Source organism: Hippocampus guttulatus, chromosome 3 (genome assembly GCF_054856545.1).
Source record: "Hippocampus guttulatus isolate MCC_2025c chromosome 3, RoL_Hgut_1.0, whole genome shotgun sequence".
NCBI lineage: Eukaryota > Metazoa > Chordata > Actinopteri > Syngnathiformes > Syngnathidae > Hippocampus > Hippocampus guttulatus.
The window spans coordinates 17,382,886-17,402,778 of record NC_141263.1 but is presented as its reverse complement, the minus strand read 5'-3'; the positions used below and the strand labels follow the sequence as shown (position 1 = coordinate 17,402,778).

Below are 19,893 nucleotides of genomic sequence, written 5' to 3'. Positions count from 1 at the left end.
GAATGGATTTAGTTGTGAGCTTACGCTTGCATAATATTTATTTGTCATCTGTGGTTTGAATTTAATTTGGTAAATGTTTTGAAGTTTTGCTGAAATACTGTATCTTTTCAGCTGACACAACCTTGCTACGGTCCACTGTTAGCTAGGTGTGTTAGCTAAGTAGTACAGATGTAAACACAACACACATGTTGTTTTCGTTTCAATGCCATGACTATTTCGACATAAAAAAATCTACAATGAACACCAACGTAACCTGAAGCCAGACACAAATGATCTGATTTCTAATTTGATCATTCATGACAGCTATCTGTTTGCAAAGGTGCACACCGCTAATTGTGATGGGATCAGAATACAACCAATTGAGTTTTTTTTTTAATGTTATGCTTTCTCAACTTTCTTTCCTGTGTGATCCTGACCTAAATGCAAAGAGGGTAACATGCATCACTGTATTGCTTCTTATTTTGAGTTTCTAATTTTTCACATTCAGACTATGGGTTATGTTTGGTTTGATTGCACTTTAGTTTGTCCGAAAATGCTTTCTGCACCCTTTTCAATACATTTATAAATCTAACATCCACCACGCAAACAGCAGTTTCTTTCTAAACTGAAACTTTGTGTGTGTGTGTGTGTACGTGCATGCGCAAATGAAATATGGAGAAAGGGGCTTATGAATAATGCTAAGGCGATGGTGACAGGATGTCATGCTCCTTGGGAGTCGCACCCCTCTGAGACCAGACTCATTGGGAGATTGCAGACAGCTGCTTGGGTCTTTACTTCTCTCCTGTTTTCCAAGCAATTCTGAAGCTGCAGTTCTCAATTACTCGAACTGCGTCTCAGTACTTTTACAAAATATCCTGTCCCTGAAAAACGAAGCAAAAAAGACTGGATCATGACAGCAGTAACCCATAAGCTGGGTGAATGGCTCCAGCAGATCCCAGGAACCACATCTGACATCTCCGTGCAGAAGAGTGCAATACTGGGAACAGTTAAGATCCTGTCCAGAACCCTCAAGCGAGAGTACCCGAGCTTGAAGCAGAAACCAAGGAGATGTACCAGGACACAGGGCACAGGAGATGATAAAAGTGAAAAGACTGACAACATTGGGTTGTTTACATGGGAGGGGGGGGGGGGTAGAATTGGCGTAAACCCAAACACCCACGCTCTCCTCTGTACTGGAATTGCTCCTCTGTTCTCCCCAATATCCTCCTTTGGAAACAAAACAGCTTGCTACTTTCCAGGATCTCTCTACGTTCTGCTCTCATTCTGTCTTCCGCATTGTTTTCCTCCGCTCAGCCTCACCTTACACTTCCTTAGAGGGCTCCACTCTCATGAGTCTGTTTCATTGCCCACTCTTCAACCACACTCGGCTGTGACTGACACATTTTGGTCAATTTAATGACGACAGGTTCTAAGCACTTCAGCAGCACACCGGCAGCGTACATCAGAGAGAGGCAATTTTACTTGGAGGTTATTATTGGCACCTATCATGAACCATCAGATCAACATCTTTTGATCTCAAATACATTATGTATGGGAAAGAAACGATGTGTCTGTCTGGAATTGTTGATTTGTGATGAAAGGATGAAATGAGTCATGTCCATTTGACCTTAGTATTATATGTTGCAGATGAATCAAATCTTCTATTTGGACAAAAAGTATATTATTATCAAAAGAATGCAATGCTACAACAATTAAAGTGCATTTAGTGTGTGTGTGTGTGTGTGTGTGTGTGTGTGTGTGTGTGTGTGTGTGTGTGTGTGTGTGTGTGTTTTGTATCTTTGTTTGCGACACCATATTAAGAGTAACAACATCGCTGTTTTAGTTACGGGAAGTATCAATTCTTCCCCAATATTGAAAGACATTGCACTTTGGGGTTAGCCAGCAAGTATTACACTCTCAAGGCACTTACATTTGTTGACAAATCAATTTTGAAGGCTTCATTGACTCATTAGAGAAGCTGCTCACCGCATGTTGTGCAGAGCAGGCTTGGTGCGTGGGAATCAGCTGTCGTGATAAATCCATATTTCAAATAGGTCTCCTGGTGTTGTCTGTGAAATGTACGTTTTGTTTTCTTCTTGGGCATCGATGCTTGTGTTGAATCCTCACTTGGGCTTTTCCCCATGGCGCAGAAACTTTTTTTTCCGCATCTTGCTCGCTTTTGGGTTTGATATTAGCCTTACCGCAACCAAGACAATTATCATCTGTCACACAGATGTAATGGAAAGAATCCGCTCACTTTTCAAAATAAACTATTTTTCAGCCTCGGCTAATAAATAAACCGGAAGTACCCAAGCACAAGTATTTTTTTTTTAATTCTTTCATTTTTAGCTATGGACTGCCGCGGCCTGGTCCAAAGAGGTTGGGGACTACTGTTTTAAGCCACATTCTAGTAAGAACCCTATTTGTGAGATATACATGCATTTGATATTCCATGACAAAACATTTTCAAAAATACAATGTGGTTCGAATCAGCAATTCAATCGTGAGTACAAAACAACTTTGACCACACAGGGTCACGTTGACTTCAATATTCAACGTGCTGTTCCTTCATTCATGGGGTCATGCTGCCATTCCAAATAACATCATTGACAATATGCGGGTGGGAAACTATACAGTTGGAGCAAACAAATGGACTACGTCAACATAGCTGCTGTGAGTCAGCCTTTCTGATGTAGCGATGGGCTGAGTGACATATTACAAACTTGCGTACAGTGCGATGTGTCCTGCGACATGATAACTGACAAGAAATATCTAATGTAACCACTGGCTTCATATTATTATGATCAGTAATGCAACCCTTAGCTACTTGCTCTTTGTCCTTGCAAACTATGACAAAGCAAAGCGAATGCCCATTTATCACAGTGGGTGTACTTTGTCGTCGTTATTGTAACGACAATGAAATTATTCATTTCAAATACAAACCAAAACACAGCCCAAACCTTCTGGAAAGTCTTGTGCCAGAGGAATTTGACGTTCAAAATATTGCACATCCGTCTTGCAAGGGAGCACAACGATAACTCAAGTTACTCAACTCATCTTGTGGAGCATGAAGGATTTCTCAGACTGAACCACCCCCCCAAAAAAATTTGAAAACACCTCCATTCATCCATCCACTGTCTCTACTGCTGGAGCATATCCCGGGCGGACAAGGCCCTGGACCCCGATTGGGGGGGGGGGACCTGCAGTCATAGCTCAGTTTTGATGCAATGAGAGATCTACTGTAGGTTCTCCCACCCACTATAATATAATGGTGAGGAACAACTGTGATATACATTCTCCCTGTTTTAAATATATTTTTCATGACCCCGCAGGGCTTTACTGCTAATGCCCACAAACCAAAGCTCGCTTGCAAAGCAGTTCTTAAAGATAAGCACAATGAAACAACGTCACACGCAGGGAGTTTCCAGTGACCTATTATAACGCAGAATAATGACTGGCATTTTACAGTTTTTGCACTGCTGGTTGTAAGAAACTGCAAATTGCCATAAAAGCGAAATTAGCTTCTGCTGTTTTCCTGAAGTTTGTTGTTCCTCAACATAAATCAATTTTAATTGTAAAGCTACGAATAGATGGGTTATAGTCCTAAACTCTGTATCATCGTTGCTTGGATGGAACAACTACGCCAGCAGCGATGTCGCCATGGCGTACATTTGGGATAACACAAGAGAATACTTTCCTGACCAGCGTAATGCCATTCCGGTCAAACGTGAGTTAAAACTTATCTACTCCTAGCAGGACAGTGAATTTGATTGCGGCCAAAATGTCATCTGCATTTCTTTGTGGCTGGAGTAATGACCATCCCTTCCTTTTTATTTTGTGTATCAACTACACAAAAGCACTTTCAATGAAAAGTGACTGCCAAAAAAACCAAAACAAAAAACGATATTGCAAATGAATAGACGATGCTTGGGCTTGGGGCTGACCTTGCACTTTTTGCCTTCCCCACAGGTGTGTCAATGACAAGGGAGGCTCCCATTCCTCTTGTTTGTTTTCCAGCTTCCCGTTTCATCTCCTATTTTTCCATGCAAATTAATTTATATGCGAGTGTATTTTCGTGTCAGTGTCTATGTATGATTTACCTTCCCAAGCACACCTTGCAAGCTCATGTGAAACATCAACATCCCTATAGATGAATAGCAAATCACACTGCAGCATATAGAGGATCAGCCCCAAGGACCAGTATATAAGATGCAAAGAGCACCTCCCTCTCCTTTCTCTCTCTCTCTGACTCATTACATGTTGTTTTAATTCATCCTTGCCTCTTTGTTGTCTTTCTTTTCCTCTCTCTGGATTAAGAGTCACTTGTAATTTCTTGGAATATCTTGCTTTTGATCCTCCCCAATTTGACAGTAGAAGACGCCATTGCAGATGTAACAAATTAGGTACAGAATTGACAGAACCAGATACTGTATATATGTGTGTGTGTGTGTGTGTGTGTGTGTATATATATTTAAATATATATATATATATACACACATTAAAAAAAAATATATACACACACATTAAAAAATGTGTATATTTATATATATATATATATATGTGTGTGTGTGTGTGCGTGTGTGTGTGGCCATTGAGTCATGAATTTCCATCTGGGGTCAGTATGGCAATCATACTTTAATTTAATCCAATGGAGGAACGAGTCATTCCCATTCAACAAAATATCATTTTCAAAAAATATCATTAATTTAGTATTGATTACTTGCTTCGACACTTTGACACTGTTATTTCCTCACATTTGAGGCGTATACATATTTGAGGCGTATTTCTGGTTGTTTCTGGTCTGCAGTAAATGTATAAATATACGATATGGGTCACATTAAAATATAATAACGGACACAGACGGTCAAAAAGTCACCTGACGGCACGACATCGGAATGATACAGGTATACTTACGGCTGCAATGTAATTATTATTTTTTTCTTTACTGAGGGACACACACAGAGACACCAAATCGTGCAGCAGAGCATTTCGCTCTGTCTCGCTCATCTCTCGTCTCTCCAGCTCCCAAAACCAACAGAGACAAATAATCTTCACACAGGCTGAGTGAAATAGAAAGATGACATCCACTGACGGTGACGCAGCGACGTTCTTTGCAGTCCTGCTAAGTCAGCTTTACCTCCAGTGGAAGTCTGACAGGAAAAGACGCCATTGCAGATAGAACTAATTAGGTAAATATCAGAATTGACAGAACCCAATTAATTCACTGGAGAAAGGGAAGCTAAATAATTTACAATGTGATTATTTCCGACCCTGTCTGTGCTTTTTCCTTTTCAGTGCTTGCAGAGCTTTCTCTCATAAAACTTTGTGGGTTACCTTTCAATTTAGACCAGTGTTTTCTAGCCTTTACTGAACCAAGGCAACTATTTTACTCAAAAAAAAGAAAAATCTCACAGTTCACCACCAAAAAAAAAATCCTTCATTAATGATGAGCTCATCTTAATTTACTCACAAAATTGACTTACTTAGTATGGGCTAGTGAATGTGAAGCATATAAAATTGCAGGAAACAATTGTGTCTTATTGTGTTGTATGAATGGAAACGTGGGGACACGGATTTATTAGCTTCTGCAATTTTTGGAAGAGCAATTATTTGCTCTGCCATTCACTGTACGTCACCGGCATAGATGGATACATCTTGCATGTCAGTGTTCATGAAAAAGTTGTTTTAAAAATTGATTTTGCGGACTTGCATCGGCCTTGTTCATACTTCATGCAAATGTTGACGCTCTACTGTCCGCACTGTCGTTTGTTCTGCTGCAACTGATACAAACACCACTCGAAAATCAAATTTGAGAGACGTGAGACACTTATTTTTCACTGCAGCAACTTTAAGGCTGCCTTAAAAATGTACAGAAACTTTAGCCGATGTGTGTGTAGATTTTGGAACTAGGGCAAATTTGCGATGCAGTTAGGTGAAGTAAGGAATGTATTGTTGTGATGCGGTCAATGATGCGATGAGGAGACGAAAGCAGTCATGTCTATTTACTCTCCACACAAAAACGGTTTTCACATCAGGCAGTCAGCCACTCCCTTTCATGACGATCAGACATGTCCTTTGAACCCAGAAATTTGTGAAACTCCCACCCCTCCCTTTCAGGATACATTTCTTCGGTGGCTGAGACGGACGAGCAAACATGCTGCAAACAACAACAAAGAAACAAAATGCAAACAAAAAAAAAGACAAACACACATGCAGACTGAAAAATCCCCCACGCAAAACTACTGCAAAACAAAAACGCTGCAAGTAAGAAATGCTGCAAACAGCCAAACGCTGCAAACACAGGAATGATGCAAACAAAAAAAAACATAAACACAAGAAAGAAATGTTGCAATCGCAGCAAGAAAAGTGAAAGGAGACATTACAAGCCACTAAACAAATGCAAAATATATACCTGTATGTATAAATAAAAACTGCAGAAATCCAAAGCACATCAACTCAAAATCTCGGGCATGGAAAAAAAAAAGGATGCAAGGTCACGCCACTAAACGGAAGTTTGGCAGGCCACGAGGGGGCCTCGCAGGACCAGACCTGTGAGACGAGATTTTCTCGTCTCACGTGAACTTTTATTCACCACCGTCCTTTGTCCGTCGTAAAATTGTACTTCCTGTATGTCTTGCGTTAATTTGATATCATACAAGTTTTGACATGAAGTCAAATGTATCTTTTATTTTCTCCAAAATGTGGCCAATTACAGTACCATCAGGCAGTCCTACTCAGGTGTTTCCCAAAGATCTGGTCTTAAAGAACTGGTTCTGCGATGCCTCCGAGTCGCCTGGCAAGCTTCCGTTTAGTGGCCTATACTTGCCTCATTTGTGTACGTACACTTTGAGCTGGAATCCTACAAATGTTTTTTGATTAGTGAGGGCCCAGACAATCCACCGAAGATGCGCATGCAAAAATACAATTTTCAAACCACCTCTCCAATGTGGTTTGGAATGTGTCTTGCTCAATCGTATTTTAGATTTTTTTTTTTGCTCCCTAAAGTTAAGACGAATCCAAGTCGGTTATGACAAAAATTGGATTTGGGACTGGCAGTTTGAACAGGGTCATTGACCAAATAATTATAGAGCTGGATTTGAGTGAGTGAGTGAGTGAGTGAGTGAGTGAGTGTGAGTGAGTGTGAGTGAGTGTGAGTGAGTGTGAGTGAGTGTGAGTGAGTGTGAGTGAGTGTGAGTGAGTGTGAGTGAGTGTGAGTGAGTGTGTGTGTGAGAGAGAGAGAGAGAGAGAGAGATGTTTACAGTTTTTAGTCATCATATAAAGAAAATTAGACAGATTGACATTATCTCATAAATCATTTATCTAGAGATTTAGATTAAAAGTAATATGGGTTGTTGCAACATGACCTAGTTACTGGTGAAATTTAACCAGAGGCACTGAACGTCAACTCCACCAAAATCTAATCCTTTAGCGGTTTACTGCCAACTTTGGTAGATCCAACAAAACAAACCAGAAGGTAAATGGATCGTTATTATCATGCTTTTTTTTTCTCTCTGACTTTTTTTATGACTTCAACCTTCTTGCTTTGACCTACAAACATGACAAAGACCTTATTAGTAATATTACATTAATATCAAGTCTATTCGTTCTGATTTACAAATTATTAAATCCTGCAATCCAAAACGGGGGAGAGTCTCTGCGTAACTAATGACCAGAAGTGCTGAGGCATATATATCAAATCGTCAATGAGGATATCTTTGAGTCCTAAAGCCCAGAATCACCACAGTTAAATTAGCAGTTCATTGTGTCAAACCCGACCCCGGCCTTCATGTGTTCTCCCCATGCCTGCGTGGGTTTTCTCTGGGTACTCTGGCTTCCTCCCACATTCCACAATCATGCACGGCAGGTTGATTGAACACTCTAAATTGTCACTCGGTGTGATTGTGAGTGCAAATGGTTGTTTGTCTATGTGTGCCCGGCGATTGGCTGGCAGTCGGTTCAGGGTGTCCCCCGCCTACTGCCCGAAGACGGCTGGGATAGGCTCCAGCACCCCCCGCGACCCTACTGAGGATAAAGCGGTTCGGAAAATGGATGAATGGATGGATATCTTTAGGCAGGGCAGCTTTATTAACATATCACATTTCATACACAAGCACACAATTTAAAACCATTTACAAACAAAATAGTTTGCCACTTAAAAGCAAAGTAAAGAAATAAAAAACGGCTCTGAAAGACTTAGATATGGGAACAGAGCATCGTTTTAAACCTGGATTTAAAAGCATTTACACTGGATTTATTTGGAATTTTTATTGCATAATTCAGTTTCACCAGCAAATCCAGGGAGTGTATTGTACAGATAAAAAACAAACAAACAAACACAACAAAACTGCTTTTTCAGAGTGATTTTTGTGGGGTGTATTATATTGGGATGTGTCTATTTTCAGGAACTGCCGGTGTTTGTATTTCGTTAGTTCCCAGAAGCATAAGGTGTTTGGAACGTTGAAAATCTTCTGCTCTACTAACTAAACAACAAACTTATTTTTGTCTCTGTTGATGCAAGTATCCAAGCGTGATATAAACGTGAAACAGCAAATATCAATCACAATCACAAAGACATTTTAGCAACAAGAAAATGACAGACTGAAGGTGTCTTCAAAGCAATGAAAACAGCAGTATTCCACTTAAGACAATAACAACCAAAAGCCTTTCTTTTTTTTTTTTTTTTTGATCTCATTCAGCGGAATATCCGAAAGTAAATATTGTGTTGCAATAAAAGACACATTATTGTTGGATGAAATTGATTGAACTGTCAGGGAGAAATAACTTTATTGAGGAGCAGATTAGAGACGGAGAAAAAGACATGAAGCAGAAAATGATTAAACAATGTGACTTTCGGCTTCTGAGTATGTGTGTGTGTGTGTGTGTGAGTGTTTTGTCAGTGAATTCATTGTGAGCCAGTACTGACCAGGGTGGCGGTTTGAGCCACACAATCGCCAACAACGTGTTTGCAAGCGGACTCATAAACACAAATTACCGCATAAAAGAATGAGCGCTTACTCTGGCTGAACCCGACGTGTTCACGTTGCTGACTGAGTGGATTTCATACTCACTCAGCTTTGACCGACGACGCCTAATGTTGTTTTTGTTTTGTTTTTCTTTTTTTTTTGCTGCAGTACACTTGGGGAAAAGTCGGTATGTGTGTTTGCGTCGACTCTCTGCTCTCTCTCAAATTCACAGGTTGACTCTTCAAGAATGCAACGCGTACATTTTTTCTTTTAGCTCACCCCAAGGGGAAGTTAAATATTGAGCACGGAGATGCCTTTTTTTTTTCTTAGCGAATGCATTGCCAAGACAGTTAGGCATCAGTGACTTTCATTGGCACATCTTTTCCACTTTGATGGTTTTGTGTATATGAGTGTGTTTCCTCTTCATTGACTCAGAACGCCGCTTGCTCTGTTGAGAAAACCTAAAGCCAAGAGATTTTGACAGGATCAACTTCAGGAGACTCTGAAGGGAAACCTTTCCCAACACACTTGATGGAACGATGATGTCAGCGGTGTCCTATGACCACAGTCATACCAGATGAAACTTCTGTCGTGAGTGGCCCCTTGAGAGATTTCACCTTAAACTTTCATACTCATATTCCCAACCACGGGACAAATTGAACCTCACGTGCATGTTTTGTGAATATAGGAGGAAAAAACCCCATGTAGCCGTCTCTTTTAAAAGTCAAGGAAAGCATAAAAAAGCCACTCTTTTTGAGGTAATACAGAGCAGGAAGTTGTTCCACAGTTTGCAAACAGGAATAAGTCTGTTTTACACTGAGATCTCTCAAATTAGCCGCATCAGAGCCGTGCAAAGTCCCCCCTTAAGCCAGCGCAAAAGCCACGGTGTCTGGTGCTTTTGACAAAACAGGGCAGGAGAAATGACGTTCACACTCCTGATCTACTCACCTGGTTGGTACATTCACACAGCGTCAACCCAGCCTAGACTTGGGAAGGCCTTTCCAGGTCTGTGATTGTTTTCAGAACGCTGAGCCGGAAAAAAAAGTGGAGGAAAATCTCATTTGAACAGGCTGTGTAAAAGGCATTTTGGGGAATGTTTGTCTTCACTGTGTTGTAATCTGGACGTCAGCGCCTCGAAAAGCATTGGACTATCAAAGTTCTGTGAACTTGAATTAGCGCGTACTGTTGAAAGATCACAGATAAGATGACATGAATCTATGCTAAAGCGAGCTGGTTAACAGTGTTAGCCTCTAATAAGCATCACTGTAGAATATTCATTTATTTTAGGGGTCACGAACCTTTTCGTAATTGAGAACTCCTGCTTGGGTACTGATTAATGTGAAGGGCTGCCAGTTTGATACACACTTCTGACGTAACGTGTTTGCACAAAGTACCTTCAATTATGTTGTCATTAATCCATCCATTTTCCGAAACTGCTTCCCCTCACCAGGGCAGCGGGCGTGCTGGAGCCTATCCCAGCAATCGTCGGCTTGTCGCCAAGCTGTTATTATTCATAATTAATGATATTCATCGATGTGAAGATAATGGTTGTTTGTGATTTCTCACAAGGATCACCAACAACGATTGGATTTGGGAGATGGAGGTTTTTCTGTTTTCGATGCATCTGCTGCATGCGCCACATGCACAGATCCACTCTCTAGTGGAATGTGGTGGCCAGGTGATATAATGCTGCTTCCGCGAGTGATAAAATCAACAGCTTTACCATCAGTAACCCTGTCTCTAGTTGTCATGGTAACAGAAGCCTAATCTCCCCTCATTTCAGCAAAAGTGTTTAAAGACCGCGATCATTATTGATCCTTGGGGTGTTTTGATGTGTACACTGTGGCAAGGGCTGCTGGACACTGAGTTGCAACTTCTGCATGAAAATCACTTTAAGGCTGTGTCTCACAGAGCAGAGAAGGTTCTCAAGTGTGTGGGTACCTCAGGAATGTTATTTTTTTCTCAAGGGTTCGCTCAAGGTCGCAGCACCAGCAATTTTAATGGTCGCAAAGTTTTTCTGTCCAAAAATTTATGGCGACAAGAAAAACAATTTGCAACCATGACACCTGTTTGTGAATGTCTGGTGAATGTCCTCGAAATAGTTTGCAACATATCCGATCCTGAAAAAACAAACAAAAAAAACAACAACATTCGCTAAATGCGCATACGCTTGAAAACCTTTGCCGCTCAATAAGATGCGGGCTTTCTTAATAAAGTTCTATTAACCGATTGAAAACGCATAAAACTCACAATGAAAAGTTTTGTTTTCACAAAGCTATGAATCTCTTTTGTCGCCATCGTATGTGTTTGATGGGCACTTAAGCGGCTAGAGTAGAACCTCATTATGAACACAACTGTGATGGAGTATGCCTTCACAAAGGTTGTGTCTGCCAAAAATCAGGCTATGTTGACTGAGCACTCTTTTCACTCCGATGGTTAAAGTCCAAGTTGACAAACTCCTCACAATCCAATGATGTTGGCAGATAAAATAGTCTCATAGGTCGAGCAGAGTAAACTGTCTGAAAGTAGAAAAAAAAAAGTCCGCAGAAGAATATCTCTCATGTATTCTCTGCCTCAATTCTCATGATAACACCCCACAGCTGAAGTCTCACTCTGCTGCCTCACTGGGAGGTTTAAATAAGTTTTCCCCGGGCATCCCTCGGTTGCAGGCTTTGACAAATAACCGCATGTACCTCAGCATTTTGGCTGTAGGCGTGTAGGTTATTGTGACCGCGTGACCCCTAAAATGGTTAGCCTGCCACCTGCACTCCCACTTGGCTATCACGCCATAAGACCGCCCACAGTGCTCGAACATTGCTGGAAAGACTGCGGCTCCCAAAGCACCACGCAAACAAACTCTGTTTTGCTGAAACTGGTGAAGTGCATACAAATAATGGTATTATGGAATTATGGGCTATGAACAATCAAGCGGCAGTAATATCTTCAGTGAAAAACACATCCGTCACTGTTTTTTAAAAAAAAAAAAAAAATCATTTTGCGACATTTTTTCTTGACTGTTATGATGGGAAGCAGCAGTGACACCCTCTGTTCGCTTTCAAATCATTGCTTTTCCTCAAGTTGTTTTGCATTTTGTGTTGGCACTTTGTTTTCAAGCACTCCAGCACATCCCTATTCATCAGTGAAAATATAAAGCATTGGAATTGCAGGTTGGTGGCGGATTGATTAGAGAGTGGTGCCTTTCCCTCAGAAAGTAAGAAAAATGAAGCTTGTGTTTTCTGCTGCTTGCGCAGACACAGAGATGCAAATGCGCCTATCACGCAATCACATGCAATTCTCTCTCGCACACGTCCCGGCTTCATACTTAATTGCTTCTTTGATCATGTCTTTTTTATTTTTTCAAACTCACATGCACACAGAGGCACAGACACACACACACACATGTACACACCATCCATCTCACCTATCGTTGTTATTGTCCGTCCAAGCTGCTCTTTTTTATTTATGATTTTTTTTTTTCCTGACAGTCATTGGGATTTATTCTGGACATTGCCTCAATAATTCCCCTGAGCAGGTGGGAAATTATATGTCTTCCTTCCTTGGTTGCCATGGTGACCGGGCACTGGGTATGCCTTGTATCTTGCAACATTAATTTTGCGTCAAATAAATTGCAATGAGCAACATATTTTGCTCTTACTATCGTTTTGAGACACAAGTGGAACTGTAAGCGCGTTTCACATGATGAAAAAGTTTAAAAGAGTCAACGTTTTCCATCCATTTTGCCAGACACCCTCTATTATCCTGCTATTTTAGCAACAGCAAAAGTGCCTGCGAGGCTTCAATCTAACTACAGCCCTTTTTCCTTTCACTTGTGTGACATTGGGCCAAAAGGGGAGCACAAGCGATGGCAGGGGTGAAAAAGACCGACAGACAGAGAGAGGGTGTGGTATTTGTTCTTTGTGGGATAAATATAGGAGGTGAGTGGGTGGATTGAAAACAAGCTAACACTCGAGAAAAGAAGGGATGCAGTGCGACAGAAATAATGACGTCAAAAGAGAAGCCAGAGGAAGCTACTGTTTTATTACAATGATAACAGTAAGAGAGCCAAGTTGAAAAGTAATAAGATTTACCGGGAGACTTAGTCATGCTAATCCTGAAATAATTGTGATTTAAAAAAAAAGAGAGAGCCAAGGGGGGACTTGTTGAGTGGAGGACAGAGGTAAAACATACGTGTGCAAGGAGGAGGAAGAAGAGATGCGCCAATGTTGGTAATCCCGACGTCATGATGACAGGGATGGATGTACAGTTACAGAATGGAAGGAGAGAGCGGAGATTGAGACAAACCCACTGTGACGGAGATGCACGGTTTGTGAGATCATCAAAAGTAGGAGGGGGTGATGCATAGGAAAGTGCTGGTTGCAGAAAGGAATTAAAAAGAAATGTCACACAAAAGCTCCCGCACCTCTTCTTTGATAGATATTGTTGAATGGCTGCAGCCAATAGCTCCACGCAGCTTAATTTAGAACGATGTGTTTGATTTGTGGCCTGGCATGCCGTGGAATGAGAGAGATGCCGTCTGATTGATGAACTGGGGACCTTCTGGTCCGGTTCTATTCCAGTGCACCACCTCTCTGCTTGCTGATACTTTCAGAAGCATGTCGACTTTTGCTATGGCCCTTCTCCATTAATGAGCTCGAGTGACTTTATAGTCAGAAATGATTGCATTTTAAAAATTTTTTTGTCCAAGGAATCCAGCGATATATACTCCGTATGAGATAAAAGATAGCATGTTAAATAGGCCAGCGAAAAAATACAAAACCCATGAGATATAAATCAAAGGCAACAAGATTTGCTGTGGCGCTTTAATGAAGACTGACACAGTGGGACTCTCTGCACGTTACCATTGTGTGCATTTGTGTAGATTGGTATGTGATTACTGCAAACATGCATCGTTATTCACATCACTACATGTCAACCTATGTACATATTTGATCTTAATGGGTGACACAATGCTTGGTATGGACTGCACCAGCCCGCTGTTTAGTGTGGAAAAGCCAACTATTTATACTCCAAGTGAGAAGCGTGCCCCCTCCACCCTTTTTACAACTGGACAGGAGTGGATCAAACATCAAGAGATACATTTTTGGCATGGGAGAAAAGAACATATTGTGACAATATATTTTGAGGTTTGTAATTCAACCCATAACACTAGAGCACGGGTGTCAAACTTATTTTAAATGATGTGCCATACTGTGGCTTGGTCGCAGCGTTGTTGTTTTCAACATCAAGTAGCTTTTCGGTTGTGAAGCTCATTTTGTGATCTTCTAGCACGGTCGCATCCACAGAATCACATTTCCACATTCACTTGTAAACCTGATATGCTTTTCTTCATTTGATGTCACGTTACATACTTCTATCGCATCCTAGTGCTTAGGCCTACCCTACTGCCTTGACGGTGGCCATGAATTGTGTGGATTATGCCACATGCGCAACTGGAGAAAATGGCAGAGGAGGAGGCAGAGGTTTGTGAGGCTTGTAAATCCCCACTGCCAACAACTTCATGCTACTTAGGGGGCCGTCACAGAAAAGTTCTCGGCTCTGGTGTTGACTGCAACTCTGAAAAGAAGCTCCTGTCTGTACCCAAGACATCAGTGCATATTTAAGGATCCATATCCAAACATTTCCTGAAGTTAGCCCAGCAAATGCCAGTGAAGCTCGTTATCACAAACTCAGTCTGCAATCATCAACAGCTGAAGTAGCATTAGCTAGTAACATAAGATAAGAAAACCTAAACATGTTATATATAATGACCACATATCTATCTGTATCTATTTGTGTGTTTTAATTAATTTAAAAAATAGTGCTGTCACTGCATTCAGCCAAGAAATCGACATTGCAGTCGATTAGCTTGCTGCATTTCTCTCAATTCAACTCAAATGTATTTATAAATCACTTTCAAATAGCCATCGCTGCATACAAAGTGCTGTACGTGGAGCAACTAACATATATAACAGTAAAGCAACAAATCGGTAACAAAGACGGTAGAAAGCACCCAACAGCAAAACCAAGAACAAATCTGAGTCATGCTGAGTCAAATGCCAAAGAAACTCTGGTGGTTAGCTTCAGTATAGTTAAACCTTCATTGACTGTAGGGCGCTTGTAGCTTTGCTCACTACATAGCATCATAAACATGCCTGTAAAAAGTGTACAACTTGGTTGACTGTCAACCTGGAATGGATTGTTTTTAGCCTTTCGTTGGATCACTTAACTGAAAGAAATTGAAGGCTTAGCCATGCGCAGTCTCAACACGCCTCTTGCTCATTCGGACAAAGTACTTTGTCCTTAATTGAACCACCCATATGGTTTTCAGCCACTACTAGACAATCTGGTTTCATGAAGGCTACGCTGCACAGAAGATTTGTACGCATGAAAAATCGGTTGGGTTGAACTCACCAAAGCAAAACAGTATTTCATTGCTCTGCTCTGAGTACATTGCTCCAATACGTTATGTGATGTGATGCAAATATCTGCTAAGTCCTACACGTCCCATCTGTCCAAAGTTGGGATCTGGCAGCAGCAAAGTGTGCGAACAGAAGAGGGAGACAACTGGAGATTTAATGAAAGACATACATAACGAGTGCTGAGAGCGAGAAGTGAATTGGGCTGGAAAGACAGCGGAGAACAATCTGAAATGAATCTGGACACTCCAGATGGTTTGACGTTTGTTTGTGTGCGCATATACGGCTCATGCACGTGTTTTGTTGTTGCACTGGCTGCCAGCATGTAGTTAGCTATGTGTGGTTTGGGTTGCTTCGGGCACATCTGGTACCTGCAAGGAACAAGTTCGAAAAGAACAAAAAACGGGAAAATCAGACTTGCTTGTCAACGTTTGGTTGACTGGATCTTGTCCTTTCAGACAAACGAGTTGTTCCCGTGTGAGAGAGGGAGTTATCTCAATAATATAAGGTTAATAAATCAATCTGACAAACAATTACTGCTCACTTTTATGCTGGAATCACACTGATGTACGTTTGCATGTTCCAGCGATGTCTGGAAGAAAATGTACCAAGTCTTGCTTAAGGAGAGCAGCAGGAAATGAAAGATGAAGGCGAGCAGGGATACATGATGGTGCTTTGTTAATAACGCTGGCAAAACAGCGGTTAAAGAACACAGCCTGACGTCTTAAACTGGCTCGTTGTTATTTGCTGTCTTCACATTTGCATGTGTTTGCTGAGCTCATTTACGGATGTGTTGAAACCTGGAGTTTGCACACCGTCTTTCCCATAACTTTGCATAATTCAGTTGTTGTCAATTAACTTTGCAGATTATTCTTCAGCAGGCCTGACTTTCCCCAAGACCGAGAACACGCACTTGCGCACGGTCACCTTCGTAGTGTACTTTATTGCTAATTAACCGACTTTCTTCTATTCCTCACTTAAAGCCGCATTGTACGCCATCTTCAAAATCATTTTACATAGCATTCAGGCAACATTTTAATTATACAAAGCCTGTAATTGACCCTCACTCATGCAAAAGCACAGCTGTTGCCCAGTGGTATCAGAGAAAATCCCAACAGTCACCCAACTTTTGTCTAGGTTGTATGCGGATATATTAATTTCCTTCCATCCATACAAATATCAATGCTATTTCTCAACTAGCTATCATCTTGGTGGTTGCAGGGCGGCTGGAGCCTATCCCGTGTGACTTATCACACTCACACCGTGCAAAGTACGCGAGGCCAATTTCAGGTCTGATTCCAACTTTTGTGTCCTCCACCGGCGACAATCATCATGTTGTATGCAATGGAAAAGAGGAGCGATTTGCAGCTCCCTACTGGTTGAACGACCACCGAATGAACTCTAACAGCTTGCAAATCAGGGCTAATTATAACATTTCTGTGTGCTCTGTCTTCTTTGTATTTACAGTATGTATACTGCATTATGCCTTGAAATGCGACAGACTTGACTTGCAAGTTTTTTGCTCTAAATTTATCTTCAATTTGCGATACCTGCCCTTGTCACTTCACAACATGCAGCAGTTTTGGCTGAATTAGTGAGTGACCAATTCTGAGTTGAAATTTATTGTCAAATTCAGCACAAAACAAAAGCAAAAAAGAAGAAAAAAGAAATAAACAACATAGCATTGCTTTAGAGAATTTCAATCAGCTTAATGGTAACAAATGCCATAGACGGCTTTATGAATAGTGTCCTGGAATTAAAACCCCTGAGGCAACAGATATTTGAACACCAATTTTGGAGCAGCACAGGGAGACAGTTAATATTAAAATACTCATAGGCATATATTTTTGTCCTCTGGGAAGAAAGACTAATAAGACTGTGGATTAGAGAGCCACTGTGACTGTCTCATTTATATACATGTATATTTCGGTTATATATGACCTCCAGGTAGCCCCGTCCTTCATACCAAAAGGAGCAGCACAATTTGGAATGAAGTAGAAAATGTGGCACATAAAATATATTTTTTCATGCTATTTAATTGTCACTACTGTCTGTTCAATAAAGTGCACTTTTTCGAATTAAACACCTTAGAGTGGGAATGTGTTGGACATGAATGTCAAGATATACACAAATCAAACTTAATTATTTTTTGTTTTTTGTTCTTATTTCCTAAAACCTTTGTGGAATGGGATGGATTGTCTCTATGCGAACTATGAAAATATTTAAATACCATTTGGAGACCAAAAGCTTCAATCCACATGTCCTGATAGTGTTTTTTTTTTTTTTTTCTTTCAGCTGAATCATGTGGTGGTGTAATCCAAGGCCTGAACGGAACGATAGAATCACCTGGCTTCCCCCACGGCTATCCCAACTACGCCAACTGTACGTGGCTGATAATAACAGGGGAGCGAAACAGGATCCAGCTCACCTTCGTCACGCTCGCACTAGAGGAAGACTTTGATATGGTGTCTGTATATGATGGACAACCTTCGCCTGGGAACTTAAAAATGAGGTAAGAATAGTCAATTCTTTTTTGTTGTTGTTGTTGTGGTGATCTTTTCTGTTGACGCTGTCACTCTAACCTGTAAACGGTGTCAACTCACACACGGACACACATTTTCCGTCACACATAATCTCCTTATGACACAGAATTTTGAGGACCGATGCTTTTCTTTCAACATCGATTTCCATTCTTCATCATATTTGGCAAAAGAGGACTGCGTTAGATTTGACACTTGACACTGTCGAGCATAAGATATGGGTAGATTTTCTTTTGCCAAAGCATGTCAATTGGGACTAGCATTTACAAATTGCAGCTTTTCTTTTTCATGGTGAAAAACCAAATACCTTTGAGACATACAATTTAATTATTTGCATTCGATGTACTTCTGTTCATATTATATACATTTACCAAGTACAATATTGTCGAGCGTTATTTTTCATGTTAAAAGTAAAACACATTTTTTGTTGGGCTTTCTAAGAGGCTGGAACCAATCGATGGCGTTTCTGTTCAATTCAATGCGGAGAGGTGATTTGAGAGATGACAATTCTGAGTTATGAGCGTGGACCTGAAGCATATTAAAGTCATATGTCAAGGCACCACTGCAGAGTATATGTGTGCGCCAGATTTGGTGATTTCTGTACACAGTTAACACTGCGCATGACTTTGAACTGTAGCATTTGGATTGATTATAGTGTGAACAGATGATGGGTGACCTGGCTCGTCCACCAATGTTACGACCCTAAAAGACAATGGAAATACTATATACCTTTTTTTTTTTTTTTAAACCAATGTACCCTCAAAGTGAAGTTGTTTTGAAGTCACATTGTTGTATATTTGAACTTAAATTTGACCTGTTCTGTGAATGTGCTAAACATGCCACAAAGACATGCCAATCTTCACATCATCAATATGATCAGACCAAACAAGTGAAAAGCCATTGCTAAACTGGCAGCATCGGCACTTGGTAAATTGTTGCAGTGCAGTAAGGGTCGTTACAAAAGCGTCCGCAGATTTGGCTCGCTGTTGGGAGTTTATTCATCGCAGAGTTTGTGTGTAGGAGGGATGAGCTGGGAAGGCACATACTGTTGTGTTTGAGCTTGCTGGTGCAGTTTTGGAAAACAGTGTTTTTTTTGTTAAAACGTTCTACCCAGCAGCTTTATTATGTCTCTGAGTGAGAACAATACCTATTTAGTGGTTTGTCCAGAGGAGGACAAAAGGACTGCTGACTTGACTGAGCTTCTAGAAAATACACATATTTATCCACACAGTGTATCAACTGACTGATAATTCAGATGATGATGACAATGTCGCCATGCTTCGCTCGCTCACCAAGATATTCTGGCAATACCATTTCGGCCCCTTACATATTTAAGTTTGTGTGTGAGTGTGTGTGTGTGGGGGGGGGGATTTTTTAAAATGCGCATTATCGTCATAAAATATGAAAAGCAAAACACGATCAGACAAATGTCTGTCATTTTGTGCGTAGTGTGTATGTGTGCGTGCGTGCGTGCGTGCGTGTGCGTCATGAAGCTTGTTGGCACAATCTTTGCTCCACATGCAGGCCTCACACAAGGTGAGTTGACAGCTGTGCCAACAGCCTCCAGTGAAGTCCAGCTGTGTCGAGACAACAGGAGAGTGAAGTGTACCAGCAGCTCACTTGTGCTCGCCCCCTCGGTGCAATTTTACAAATTCCTCCCAGCTGATGCTCTTTTCTATGACTCCACTTTTTTTTCTCGATCCGTTGAAAGCAGCATTTTCATTCTGATCATGATAATGATGACTAATTAATGATGATGACTATTTTACACCGCAAGCTTCAAATTGTCAGTTTTAAATACATGTCCAATAGCTTCAAAACATAAACAAACATTTTTTTTTTATACTGCCAATGATTAAAACTGGATTGGCTCAAGTAACATAATTTAGATTGTTTTCCTCTCATGTGGCTCATTTCAAACATTGATGATGGTTGCCTTTTTTCAGTTCCCGAATATGGCAATGAATAAGGAAAAACTGAGTATTGACAAGACAG

General features: G+C 40.8%; 1 protein-coding gene across 1 annotated transcript in view; it reads left to right on the top strand.

Moving 5' to 3' along the window:
* The window catches only part of LOC147207693 (CUB and sushi domain-containing protein 1-like), a 357,336-nt gene that overhangs the window by 72,717 nt on the left and 264,726 nt on the right, over positions 1-19,893 (top strand). Inside the window, exon 2 of the mRNA XM_086107135.1 lies at positions 17,654-17,870. Coding sequence (XP_085963261.1) covers positions 17,654-17,870 — 217 coding nt within the window. The remainder of the gene's footprint in view (positions 1-17,653; positions 17,871-19,893) is intronic.